This window comes from Notolepis coatsorum (assembly GCF_963971535.1).
Source record: "Notolepis coatsorum genome assembly, chromosome: 19".
Taxonomy (NCBI): domain Eukaryota; kingdom Metazoa; phylum Chordata; class Actinopteri; order Aulopiformes; family Paralepididae; genus Notolepis; species Notolepis coatsorum.
Window position 1 is genome coordinate 15707437 of NC_140183.1, and position 12399 is coordinate 15719835.

General features: G+C 44.2%; 1 protein-coding gene across 2 annotated transcripts; it reads right to left on the reverse strand.

Moving 5' to 3' along the window:
- Nucleotides 1–588: 588 nt before the first annotated feature.
- Nucleotides 589–7832, reverse strand: LOC311246801 (uncharacterized protein). Of its 2 annotated transcripts, XM_084337052.1 has the most exons (5): nucleotides 7566–7832; nucleotides 7387–7431; nucleotides 4326–4487; nucleotides 1975–2115; nucleotides 589–1031 (listed from the first exon to the last, which is right to left on the reverse strand). In XM_084337052.1, exons 1-5 carry the CDS (start codon nucleotides 7657–7659, stop codon nucleotides 982–984), a joined length of 492 nt encoding a protein of 163 aa, XP_084193178.1. In that variant the 5' UTR covers nucleotides 7660–7832; the 3' UTR covers nucleotides 589–981. The 2 variants fall into 2 exon arrangements, with proteins under 2 accessions (XP_084193178.1, XP_084193179.1); XM_084337053.1 differs by lacking the exon at nucleotides 7387–7431 and having other exon boundaries at nucleotides 7566–7825.
- Nucleotides 7833–12399: the final 4567 nt, after the last annotated feature.

The window sequence follows — 12399 nt, forward strand, 5'->3', positions numbered from 1 at the left end:
TTTCGAGTTTAAATAAAGGTTTGAAATGAAAATGGTCTCCTTCCATTGACATGCATTTGTGCCACCTCAAAATTATCCTCGTGTTCCATCTGAACATGTAATAAATAGTAACGTCAGGCTGTTTACATTTTACATTTAGTCATTTAGCTGACACTTTTATCCAAAGCGACTTACAAGTTCTGTACGACACGTCAAGACTCAGCAGGAAGGGTACAAAACTACAACTGAAAACGTGGGTGCTACAGTCTTGAGTGCATAGTAGTAAATATATAATTAGCATAGTAGATTAGATATAGTATATATACTATATATAGTATATAGTGTATAGTATATAGTGTTTGAGTCCTAAACCTTAGATTGAGTCCTTGTCATCTCGACCGGGTGTCTGGAGCCAATTCATTAGGCCAAAGTAGCGACAACACCTGGGCACACTTTTTTCAGGCTATGCATCCTGCTTCCATTCATTTGTGCTAAGCTAGGCTAGCTTGCAGACGGATAGCTTTTTACTGAACACACAGAGAGGAAATCTGTATCCATCTTCTTGTCCGACTCTGGAGAAGACGGTAAGCGATAATGCTGGCGTGTTCCTTTAAGATATACATTCTTCATTACGTCATTTCCAATACTAACACATGATGGCTTTCTGTTATTCTTTTTGACCAATAATGATAACGTACAAACAAAGACTATGTGGGACAAAATGCTTCACCTAGCAAAATACAGTATTGCATGTTGACAATATAGCTATTTTGCAAACAAAACTCTATTAAAAAAAATATATACATATATTTTAATATTTACAAAAATTGAGAAATAGAAAGAAAAATAGAAACAGAAAGTACATATATACTGTATATACCCCCCCCCCCCCCCCCCCCACACACACACAGCTTGACGCTGTGTCTCGCCAGGTGGGCACAGTGTCAGATGTAAGTGCTGGGTTTGTCATCCGTGTCTCCGGGATGAGGCTGGAAACACGTATCATCCCTGAGCTCGCTCTCCTGTCTCCGGGTCGACTCCACTGTCCAACTCTGGGAAAGAAAGCAAGCAAGAAGTCAGTCAGTCGGTACGGAAACACATTCGCTTCAGGGACGGCGGATGGAAGACGGACGGATGGAAGGACGGAGAGTTGGTGTGGAGAGAGAAGAGGAGGGGTCCAGAGAATGATTTGGCAATTCAGCCATAACCTTTCAGTTTGGCCTTATGGTGGTGCTAGAGGAAAGGTCACAGGATAGCCAGAATCGAGAGGTTTCCTTCTCTAGGGGTCATAATTGTGCACACACCTTACCCTTGGAGGTACCCTTGTACCCCTCCTGCTGACTTGTTGTACACTATTTGTAAGTTGCTTTAGATAAAATGACTAACATGACATAACATAAAAAATTTACATGAATAAAGCCCAGATTTGAGCTTTGTTGTCATAAATTGGGTTTGGAGGGCGGCTACGTGGTGCAGTGGGCAAGGCGCTCACCACGAATACTGGAGACGCTGGGTTCGCCTGTTAGAGCCCAGCGCTCCACATTGCTTTCAGTTTAGCTGGTCATCCGTACTAATACACATTGGCAGTATTAGGGGGTGGGAAACTGATGGGTGGGGATCGGACGTTGTGGACAGCGACTCCTACAGGTCGGTTGGTGCGCCTGCGCAGTAGAATCAGGAAGCGATGGGGGCGCCCCTCCAAAGCGCAGACCCCTGACGCTGAAAGATCGCGCCACGCAGGTGAAAAGATGCGACTGCTGTTACCTCGAGTATCGGAGGGGACTCGTGCTATGTATGACTTAGTCCACATTGCAGCCGGCTTGTGGGAGGCAAGAAACAGCGTTCGAGACAGGGGAGGGTTGAATTGGATGTTACGAAATTGGGATGGGAGAAAAATAGAAAAATTACAGAAAAAGTGGATAAAAAAAAAAAAATTGGGTTTGGAGACTGGACCACCGTGTTGTAAACGCCAGCCCTGTTTGCATCACTACTCACCCATGCCTGCCTCACAAGGAGCCGCTGAGGCGCGGTGCTGCTGGTTCGGGGGCAGGAGACCCGGCACCAGCACCGCGGAGGTAGAGAGGTGCAGTACCCTCATGCTACCAGCAGGGGTTTCAGCCAAATCCATATCCATGGCTGCATTATAGGCAGACAAGGGGAAGAGAGTGGGAAATAACCCTTTCACTGCCACACTATAGAAGGTTAACACTTTCACTACAACACTACAGAAGGTTAACCTTTCACTACCACACTACAGTAGGTTAACCTTTCACTACCACACTAACCTTAACCTTATGTAGTGTGGTAGTGAAAGGGTTAACCATCTGTAGTGTGGTAGTGAAGTTAAAAAAGAAATAAAATGTAAATCCAGTTTGTTAACTTCCTTTACTTCAGGCCTGATTCATGACTTCCTTAAAGCGATGTTGAATACTTGTCTGCAGGCCTTGGGAGTTAATCCTTGAACTGCATTAGATGAAAGGTGAATTGTGATTTCCCCCAGAGAAAAGCAGGATTCTTGCTAGGCAGGATAACTTTGAAATTGATCGCTAGTTATTTAGGTCACTTCTATCTCCACCTTTATGCAAGGGGATCATATGGGCTGTTTTCCAGGTACTAGGAACTTTACCCGTTAACAAAGAGAGATTAAATATACAGTATGTGTTACTAGGGACTATAGCTGTTAACAAAGAGAGATTAAATATACAGTATGTGTTACTAGGGACTATAGCTGTTAACAAAGAGAGATTAAATATACAGTATGTGTTATTAAGGACTATACCTGTTAACAAAGATATATTAAATATATGTGTTATTAGGGACTATTAACACTTTGAGAGCCAGCCGTGTTTTCCTTTTTACCCCCTTGAATGCCCACATCCACTCCAATGTTAACGTTAATATCGCCTAATCTATGTTTTAAATTATGGCTATGTGTCTAATCTGCCCGTCGCTTATCAAAGACTCATTTTCCAGTCAACATTGTCGTAGCAGATTGTTTTTTTATCGCTTCATTTCCGTTTGATAGCATTTTGAAAATCACTAGTTTTCACGGAAAAAACAACACATTCTATGATAATCGCCTTTTACTGGAATATTCTAGAACGTTGTCATTTTTCGGCCTATTTATGAATCGTTTTCAAATAAACGCTAGATGATCGATAGTATATGTGTACGCATCCACGCTCGTGCCGCCAGTTGAAAATCGATTCTCCTATTTCCTGACCGCGAGCAGAGTCAAACAGCCTATCACCATAATCACATAAAAGCTTATATATCCGTGAAAACTGGTCTGATTATCCTAACACTGATAACATAGATTCCTTACCTGAGATCAGATGGTATCCAAATGGATTATTCCAATTCCTGATCGCCATTCGAAGAAATCGCTCATTTGATTGATCCATCGTGTATACAGTAAAACACATATTCCCTGCGGCTCCGAGGCTCCAGAGTGAAGCTGGTAGACCCCGGTTACATGAGTGAGAAGTAAAATGTTGAGTGCAGGTTTTTTTCCCCCATTCATTTTCATTGAGTCCAATCCAAAGGGGTGATTTACCATCTGGGAGACGATAGGGGGCGCTTTTTTCACATCTGAGCGCCTGGGGTGACTGGACCTCCAACGGTAGACTCGCTTGATGCAATATGCTTTCAGATCGCTAATAAAAAAAGAAAACGAATAAAACGAATATTCTCGTGATGGGCATTCAACCCGCGGGGGGTAAACCCAAGAAATCTCGGGCGTGGCATGTTATTAGGGATTATACCTGTTAACAAAGATATATTAAATATATGTGTTATTAGAGACTATACCTGTTAACAAAGAGAGATTAAATATATGTGTTATTATTAGGGACTATACCTGTTAACAAAGATATATTAAATACACGTGTTATTAGGGACTATACCTGTTAACAAAGATATATTAAATATATGTGTTATTAGGGACTATACCTGTTAACAAAGATATATTAAATACATGTGTTATTAGGGACTATACCTGTTAACAAAGAGATTAAATACATGTGTTATTATTAGGGACTATACCTGTTAACAAATAGAGATTAAATACATGTGTTATTATTCTGAAATTGTAGGTGCAGCTAATCTGAGGAAAAAAGGGTCCCGTTTATCTGCTCCTTTTAATTTCTTGGTATCAGTGGATTGTAGTGCTTCTAGAACAACATTATTAGGGAAGGGCTGCAGATGGAATCGGACTAAAAACAACAAAAAGAAAACGTGTAGAACAACCCTGTGCTGCTGAGTAAACCTGATATCTGCTCCCGGTGTCGCCTCATCAATAATGATGACTGGAACAGGAGAGTGAACATGGCAAGCAGGGAACTCACCATCTGGCCCCTGTGATCGTTGAAGGAACAGGCTCTGATAGGCGGTCGCTAGAGGGACAGGCTCCGAATAGATGGTGGTGCTGACAGATGGTACGGGAGGCTCCCTGAAGTCCTTCCAGTGTACCGGGCCCCCGGCGCTGGACGAGGACGCCGTGGACACATCTGTTTGACAGGAGAACAACAGCCAATAACAACAATGCATGGTCCTCGTCAAGAGGAAGACGTGTCAATTTCACGGTTCACTTCCTAGAACAACAAGAAGAGGACAGGTCAGTGTCATCATCGTTCTCCTGTTACCACTGCGAGAGAAAACACATTGGAAGAAGTAGCGTCGTCTTCTGGGAGAAAGTTGGTGCCGTGACCCGGCCATCGTTTACTCATGATCCTAGTTTACCACCTGGGTATCAATCAGAGTTGGCACTACACGTGTTGATCTCTGCTTTGCGAGTTTCACAATAAAGTGAAGGAGTTGTCATGTCTTCACTGACCTTTTCACAATAAACATTTAAAAACGACAAAGAAGTGCTTTATTTTATTATTATTTTTTATTATCTTTTTTCCGTTTTTCTCCCATCCCAATGTTAGTCGTTATGCCAATTCCCAATCCCCTTCCTGGTCGTTGCGCACTCTACCCCCTACCGTCGGTCTGGGAGGGCGGAGACTATCACATGCTTCCTCCGACACATGTGTAGCCAGCCCACCGCTTCTTTTCACCTGGCAGCGCGGACTCTCACTGGGGAAGTGTAACGTGTGGAAGGATCACACTACCTCTCCCAGATCCTTCACTTGCTGTGCAGGCGCCCCGACCGAACTGTAGGAGTCGCTGTTTACAACAACCAGGACCCACCCCACCGGCTTTCCCTCCCGCTGACACTGCCAATTGTGTCAGTATGGATGGCCGACCAAGCCGGAGGTACCGCGGCAGCTGGATTCGATCCCACTGTCTCTGCGGTGGTAGACAGATGCTTAGTCCGCTGCGCTACCCGGACGCCCGAGAATACAGCTTTATGTGAAGTCAGCAAAAGCAACTTCCAAACTAGAGTGGATCACGTTAAGATATGATGGAGCAATGAATCATCTCTTTATTTAGGAGTTTAACACCACGCAAAAACTGACCAGACCGATGATCGGTGCAAAGCCTCTCTGGTGAACAGTGGCAGTCTTTCACCACCATCTTTCTTTTCCTGATTTAATCTAATATACCCTATCATATTATAATTATAATATACCCTATCATATTAAAATTCTTATCATCTGATGGCCCTTTTACTCAGCAGTAACGAGGCCATTAAACATTTTCATGTGTATAGTATACACTACAGTATATCAAATGTGCCCTGACAGCCACGTCTGCCTGTTCTGTCTTCTCAGCCACCTGAAGCTTGCAAACAGGTAATGAGCTAAATATTAATCAACTTATTTTCAAAACCTCACATATTGTAGCTTGGAAGGAAGAGTACATTTACATAAACCAGGAATGTATCATCTGCATTTAGGAGCAGTGGGCAGCACCCACAGTCCAGCGCCCAACAGCCACAGTCCAGCACCCACAGTCCAGCGCCCAACAGCCACAGTCCAGCGCCCAACAGCGGAGCAGCCACAGTCCAGTGCCTAACAGCCACAGTCCAGCGCCCACAGTCCAGCGCCCAGCAGCGGAGCAGCCACAGTCCAGTGCCTAACAGCCACAGTCCAGCGCCCACAGTCCAGCGCCCAGCAGCGGAGCAGCCACAGTCCAGCGCCCAGCAGCGGAGCAGCCACAGTCCAGCGCCCAGCAGCGGAGCAGCCACAGTCCAGCGCCTAACAGCCACAGTCCATGCATGCCGTGCCCAACAGCCACAGTCCAGCGCCCAGGAACCACAGTCCAGTGCCCAGGAACCACAGTCCAGCGCCCAGGAACCACAGTCCAGCGCCCAGGAACCACAGTCCAGCGCCCAGGAACCACAGTCCAGCGCCCAGGAACCACAGTCCAGTGCCCAACAGCCACAGTCCAGCGCCCAACAGCCACAGTCCAGCGCCCAGGAACCACAGTCCAGGAACCACAGTCCAGGAGCCACAGTCCAGCGCCCAGGAGCCACAGTCCAGCGCCCAGGAACCACAGTCCAGCGAACCACAATGAGTATGACTATTGTAGTAATTTATTTCCATTGTAGTCTTCTAACTTATTTACATTGTGGTCTTTTAATTTATTTCCATTGTAGTCTTCTAACTTATTTACATTGTGGTCTTTTAATTTATTTCCATTGTAGTCTTCTAACTTATTTACATTGTGGTCTTTTAATTTATGTCCATTGTAGTCTTCTAACTTATTTACATTGTAGTCTTTTAATTTATTTACATTGTGGTCTTAATTTATTTCCATTGTAGTCTTCTAACTTATTTCCATTGTGGTCTTTTAACCACAATGTACAGTTTCTTCCCCTTCGAATGTATATTATGTTTTTTTATGATCTCTGTCTCTTAAACAGTAGGCTACTGTATATTTATATATCTTGTTGTATGTCATAAATGTCTGGATGTAACAGTACTGTTTATCTGTATGTAGTGTATAAATGTTATTATGAATTTAAAATGGGGGACCCTGATGTAAACAAGACGAAAGTCTTTCTCTGGTCTGCATCCCCTTAACAATTGTGTGTATTGAGCCGTACTGTATTGTACCCATTCTGCAATCTGTTAATAAAGTTTTCAATCAATCAATCAATCAATCAATCAATCAATCAATCAATCAATCAATCAATCAAAGACAATTAGCTGTGCTTTTTGGAGCCAGGAACACCTACCTTACTGTATGTAGGCCCACTGCATGTAGGCCCAGTTTGTAAGAGTTCTACTTTTGGGTTTGAAATTAGGTGTGTTGCTACACCCAATATTTAGACTTGTTTATTTGCAGAAAACATGTTGCACAGATTCAAGGAAGTCCTATAATATTGTTGAAGAAATACATAATTATTTCCCCTGGTATACCTTGTTTAGTAGCCTACTAGAGTCAGTCTACCTGTTCAACCTACACGCCTTCTGTTATACTGTAGTTATAGCACCAAGGAACATACAGTATACTTACTTGTTGTAGTATAGTTTCCATAGCACCACTGTTCCCAAGCAGCAACTAGTGAAAACATCGCATCGGAATCAATACATAATGACACATAGCCAACGCCTACTTGCCAAGAAAAGCGTGTGTGTGAATACGGTGCTTATGATGAGATCATAAATCCATAGTTTACATAGTGAGAAACTTACCATATCTGTTTTTCCTTAACTTCCGGAATGGACAGTTCTCTCTGATCCGGAGGAGACATGTTCCGTGTTTTCTTCTTGCGGGGATAGTCGCCATATAGGATGATAAAACACCTGGATAATAAACAGGGCACTAAGATAACAAATAACTAACGTTATTATTGCGTGCTGGTTGTTCGTCTTCAGGTTATGATGACGCGGTGTCTCTGCCTCTCTGACGGCACCTGTCCAGCCAAGCGAAAACAAAGTTCTCGTCTTCCGACTAGGACCCGTTGATCCAGTTCTGTGTCTGTGGTTCAGGATCACAACAACAGGTCATCTAGGATCGTACGGACGAGACAAACAACATTCTTCCATCATCACATTGTATCACAGCAGCACAGGCAGGGTTGAGGATTTGATTTGATGTTCATTGCTAGGCTATATCTGTTTTGTTTATAAAGGTCTCTCTGTTACAGTAAAACAGTAATCGGATACCTGTGCAACGATAGGTGATAGGTCTCTAGCCTACTGGTGAAAAGAAATAGACTACAATGAATTTGTATTGTATGAGTTAAAGGGCCAACACGTTTTGTTTGTGAAATGTTTTGGATTTGATCAGTGTTTTACTAGTTTCTACAAACTACTGTCGATTGATTGATTGATTGATTGAAAAGTTTATTAACAGATTGCAGAATGGGTACAGTACAGTACGGCTCAATACATACAATTGTTAAGGGGATGCAGACCAGAGAAAGACTTTCGTCTTGTTTACATCAGGGTCCCCGATTTTCAATTCATCATAACATATATGACATACATGACATACAGATAGACAGTACTGCTACATCTATACATTTATGACATATCAGATTTGCAAATACAGTACTGTTTGTGATACAAAAGTGTCCAGAAAAGGAGTGTATATACATTTGGCATAGAAACTGTACATTGGAGGAGGTTGGTTGGGTGGGTTGGGTGAGGGCTGTACATTGGAGGTGGGGGGGGTTGGGAAGGGGACACACACACATTTTACACTGTACATTGGAATATTGACAAAGCCTTACTTGGTCATTTACTGTACAACTAGGTTAGGACATTTGTAGGGGCCAGTTTCGAATTGCAGTCTCACGTAGGTGTTTTTTGAGAGTGTTTTTGAAGGTGGGTAGTGATTCACATTCCTTTACAGCTTTAGGTAGGGCGTTCCACATTGATGTGGCATAATTGCGAAACGTGTTTAGTCCCTTGTTTGAGCCGAATCTGGGTTTTACATGATTTGTGGAGCTCCCTCTGGTGTTGTGATCGTGGTATTCACTGACCTTTGGGAAGTATTTTGACATGTACATGGGTACCTTGGTCGCGTAGTGTATCTTGTAGACCAGGCCCATTGCAAGTTGCTGTACTCTGTCGTCTACTCTAAGCCATCCTAGGTTGTCAAAGTGGGCAGGGGTGAGGTGGGTTCTAGGAGTCAGGTCAAGTCTATCATGTTAAACCCAGATTCGGCTCAAACAAGGGACTAAACACGTTTCGCAATTATGCCACAACAATGTGGAACGCCCTACCCAAAGCTGTAAAGGAATGTGAATCCCTGCCCACATTCAAAACCGCTCTTAAAGAGCACCTACGGGAGGCTGCAATTCGAAACTGGCCACCATAAATGCCCAAAACCCCCACCACCTCCTAATAGACAGTCTCCTCCCCACCGCATGTATATATTCCCTCCCCGCCGTATGTATATTTCCCTCCGGGCGGCTAGGTGGTGTAGTGGGCAAGGCACTCGCCACCAGTGTGGAGACGCTAGGATTCGCGTGTTCGAATCCAGCTCTCCACATTGTTTTTCAGTTTGGCTGGTCGTCCGCAGTAATACACATTGGCCGTATTACGGGGAGGTAAAACTGAAGGGTGGGGATCGAACGTTGTGAACAAGCGACTCCTACAAGTCGGTTGGTGCGCCTGCGCAGTAGAATCAGGAAGTGTCGGGGGCAGCGTGAGCCTCCCACGCGTTACTCCTCACACTGAGAGATCGAGCTGCGCAGGTGAAAAGATGCGACTGCTGTTACCTCAAGTACCGGAGGGGACTTGTGCTATGTATGACTTAGTCCACATTGCAGCCGGCTTGTGGGAGGCAAGAAACAGCGTTCGTGACAGGGGAGGGTTGAATTGGATGATACGAAATTGGGATGGGAGAAAATATGGAAAAATGGGAGAAAAAGTGGATAAAAAAAAATGTATATTTCCCTCCCACCCACCCACCCCCTCCTAAATGTACAGTCCCCTCCCCATCATATGTATATACTCTGTCAGGATCTAGGGGTAACAGTACTGTATATTTGAATACTGCTTATGTCACAAATGTATCAGTACTAATGTCCCTATGCCATAAATGTCATGTATGTTGTGTATGTCATAAATGTCTATATGAATTGAAAATGGGGGACCCTGATGGAAACAAGACAAAAGTCTTTCTCAGGTCTGCATCCCCTTAACAATTGTATGTATTGAGCCGTACTGTATTGTACCCATTCTGCAATCTGTTAAATAAAGTTTTCATTCATTCATTCATTCACTATGAATACACAATACTCTGCTGTCTAACAGTACTATGAATATACGTACACAACTCTACTGTCAAACTATGAATATACACACGACTGTACCGTCTAACTATGAACAAAACTACAGTTGAACTATGAAAATACACAAACATTTACTGTTTAACTATGACTATAGACAAAACTATAAACATACCATCTTAACCCTTTCACTACCACACTACCAAAGGGTTAACTACAGGGAGAACCAGTCCACCTTAAGCCCCCCCCACTTACTCAGGTACGACAGGTGTTTATCATTACACGTCACTCTACAAATACAGCCTGTTGCCTTTTTAACATTCACTGGTCTCATCCATTGTCTGGTAATTGTTTTTGGTAAGATACTTCCCCTGGTAGGTCTCCAACTTCAGCTTAGTTCTGTAAAGCATAATGCTTTTGAGGTATGTGCTGCCATTGTGAATTCATGCTCCGCTTATCTAATTGTTCTGATGTAGTAGTGTGACAGTTTGTCTGTAGGCTGTAGTGTCTGCTGGCCCAGGTAATTACCCCAGAGGGAAGCTTTCCACCCTTGTTAAAAGGTTAAAGGTAGGCGGCTGGGTAGCAGTTGGTCAGTCATCCATACTAGATTAGATTAGATTAGATTCTTTAATGACCACCCAGCCAGGCTGGTGGAATTTGTTTTCAGTGCAGTTACAGCATTGTTCCAACATAGAACATATAACATCACTTACAATACATACATATACATGCAGTTAAATACATAAATGCATAATTACAAGACCACAATATCACAGTTTATGTCCATGTCCATAGCAACAGAGGTAGGGGGGGTTGCTACAGGGAGTTCAGTGTCCGTATGGCAGTGGGGAAGAAGCTGTTTTTAAAGCGGGATGTTTTGGTGGTCAGGGATCTGTAGCGTCTCCCGGAGGGCAGCAGCTGGAAGATGTGGTGTGCTGGGTGAGTGGGGTCAGAGATGATTTTTCTTGCTCTTCTTATTGTGCTTTGGCGGTGGAGTGATTCGAGTGATGGGACACACAATAACACAATTGGCAATGTTAGCGGGTGGGAAGCCGGTGGGGTGTCCTGGTCGTTGTTAACTGCGACTCCTACTGGTCGGTCAGCAGGGAGGGGATCTGGGACTGGGGGAGATAGCGTGAACCTCTGCACGCGTTACGTTCCCCCAGTGAAACTCCTCGCTGTCAGGTGAAAAGAAGCGACTGGCGACTCCACATGTATCGGACGAGGCATGTGGTAGTTCTACACCCTCCCCAGGCCGACAGTGGGGCAATGCGAGCAACGACCAACGACCAAGAAGGGAATTGGCATAACGACTAAATTGGGATGGTTGAAGAATACAGAAAAGCCAAAAAAAAAGATAAATTGTTATTTGGTACAGTAGGATGGATTTCATCCATCCAAGGTATATATACTTTTTCTCCCATTTTCTATTTTTCTCCCATCCCAATTTCGTATCATCCAATTCAACACTCCCCTGTCTCGAACGCTGTTTCTTGCCTCCCACAAGCCGGCTGCAATGTGGACTAAGTCATACATAGCACAAGTCCCCTCCGATACTCGAGGTAACAGCAGTCGCATCTTTTCACCTGCGCGGCGCGATCTTTCAGCGTCAGGGGTCTGCACTTTGGAGGGGCGCCCCCATCGCTTCCTGATTCTACTGCGCAGGCACACCAACCGACCTGTGGGAGTCGCTGTCCACAACGCCCGATCCCCACCCATCAGTTTCCCACCCCCTAATACTGCCAATGTGTATTAGTATGAACGACCAGCTAAACTGAAAGCAATGTGGAGCACTGGGCTCGAACAGGCGAACCCAGTGTCTCCAGTATTCGTGGTGAGCGCCTTGCCCACTGCACCACGTAGCCGCCCTCATCCAAGGTATATTATATCAGTTTATATTGTCAGTTGCATCACTAATTGTATCTTTTTTTTTTATAGTGTCAACTGCTGTTTTGCCTACATATTATTTTGCCCACACTTTTGTTTTGCCTAGTTGGTTTTTGTGTGAGTGTGTATACTGTACATGTTTCTACCAACTGCCATCATAGAGGGTAACCATAGCTTGTTATTTCTGTGCTTCAGTCTCTAAGAGTGATAGGTTGTTCTTCAGACAGGGCTCTGGGAGGAGTGGTAGGTTGTTCTTCAGACAGGGCTCTGGGAGGAGTGGTAGGTTGTTCTTCAGACAGGGCTCTGAGAGGAGTGGTAGGTTGTTCTTCAGACAGGGCTCTGGGAGGAGTGGTAGGTTGTTCTTCAGACAGGGCTCTGAGAGGAGTGGTAGGTTGTTC

Excerpts from the sequence above, each read along its gene's own strand:
- LOC311246801 (XM_084337052.1), bottom strand. The coding sequence starts at position 7,659 with ATGGCGACTATCCCCGCAAGAAGAAAACACGGAACATGTCTCCTCCGG. Across the intron at positions 7,432-7,565 it reads GTTAAGGAAAAACAGATATG|TTGCTGCTTGGGAACAGTGG; the intron begins GTAAGTTTCTCA and ends TGTTTTCACTAG. Across the intron at positions 2,116-4,325 it reads ACGATCACAGGGGCCAGATG|CCATGGATATGGATTTGGCT; the intron begins GTGAGTTCCCTG and ends CCTATAATGCAG.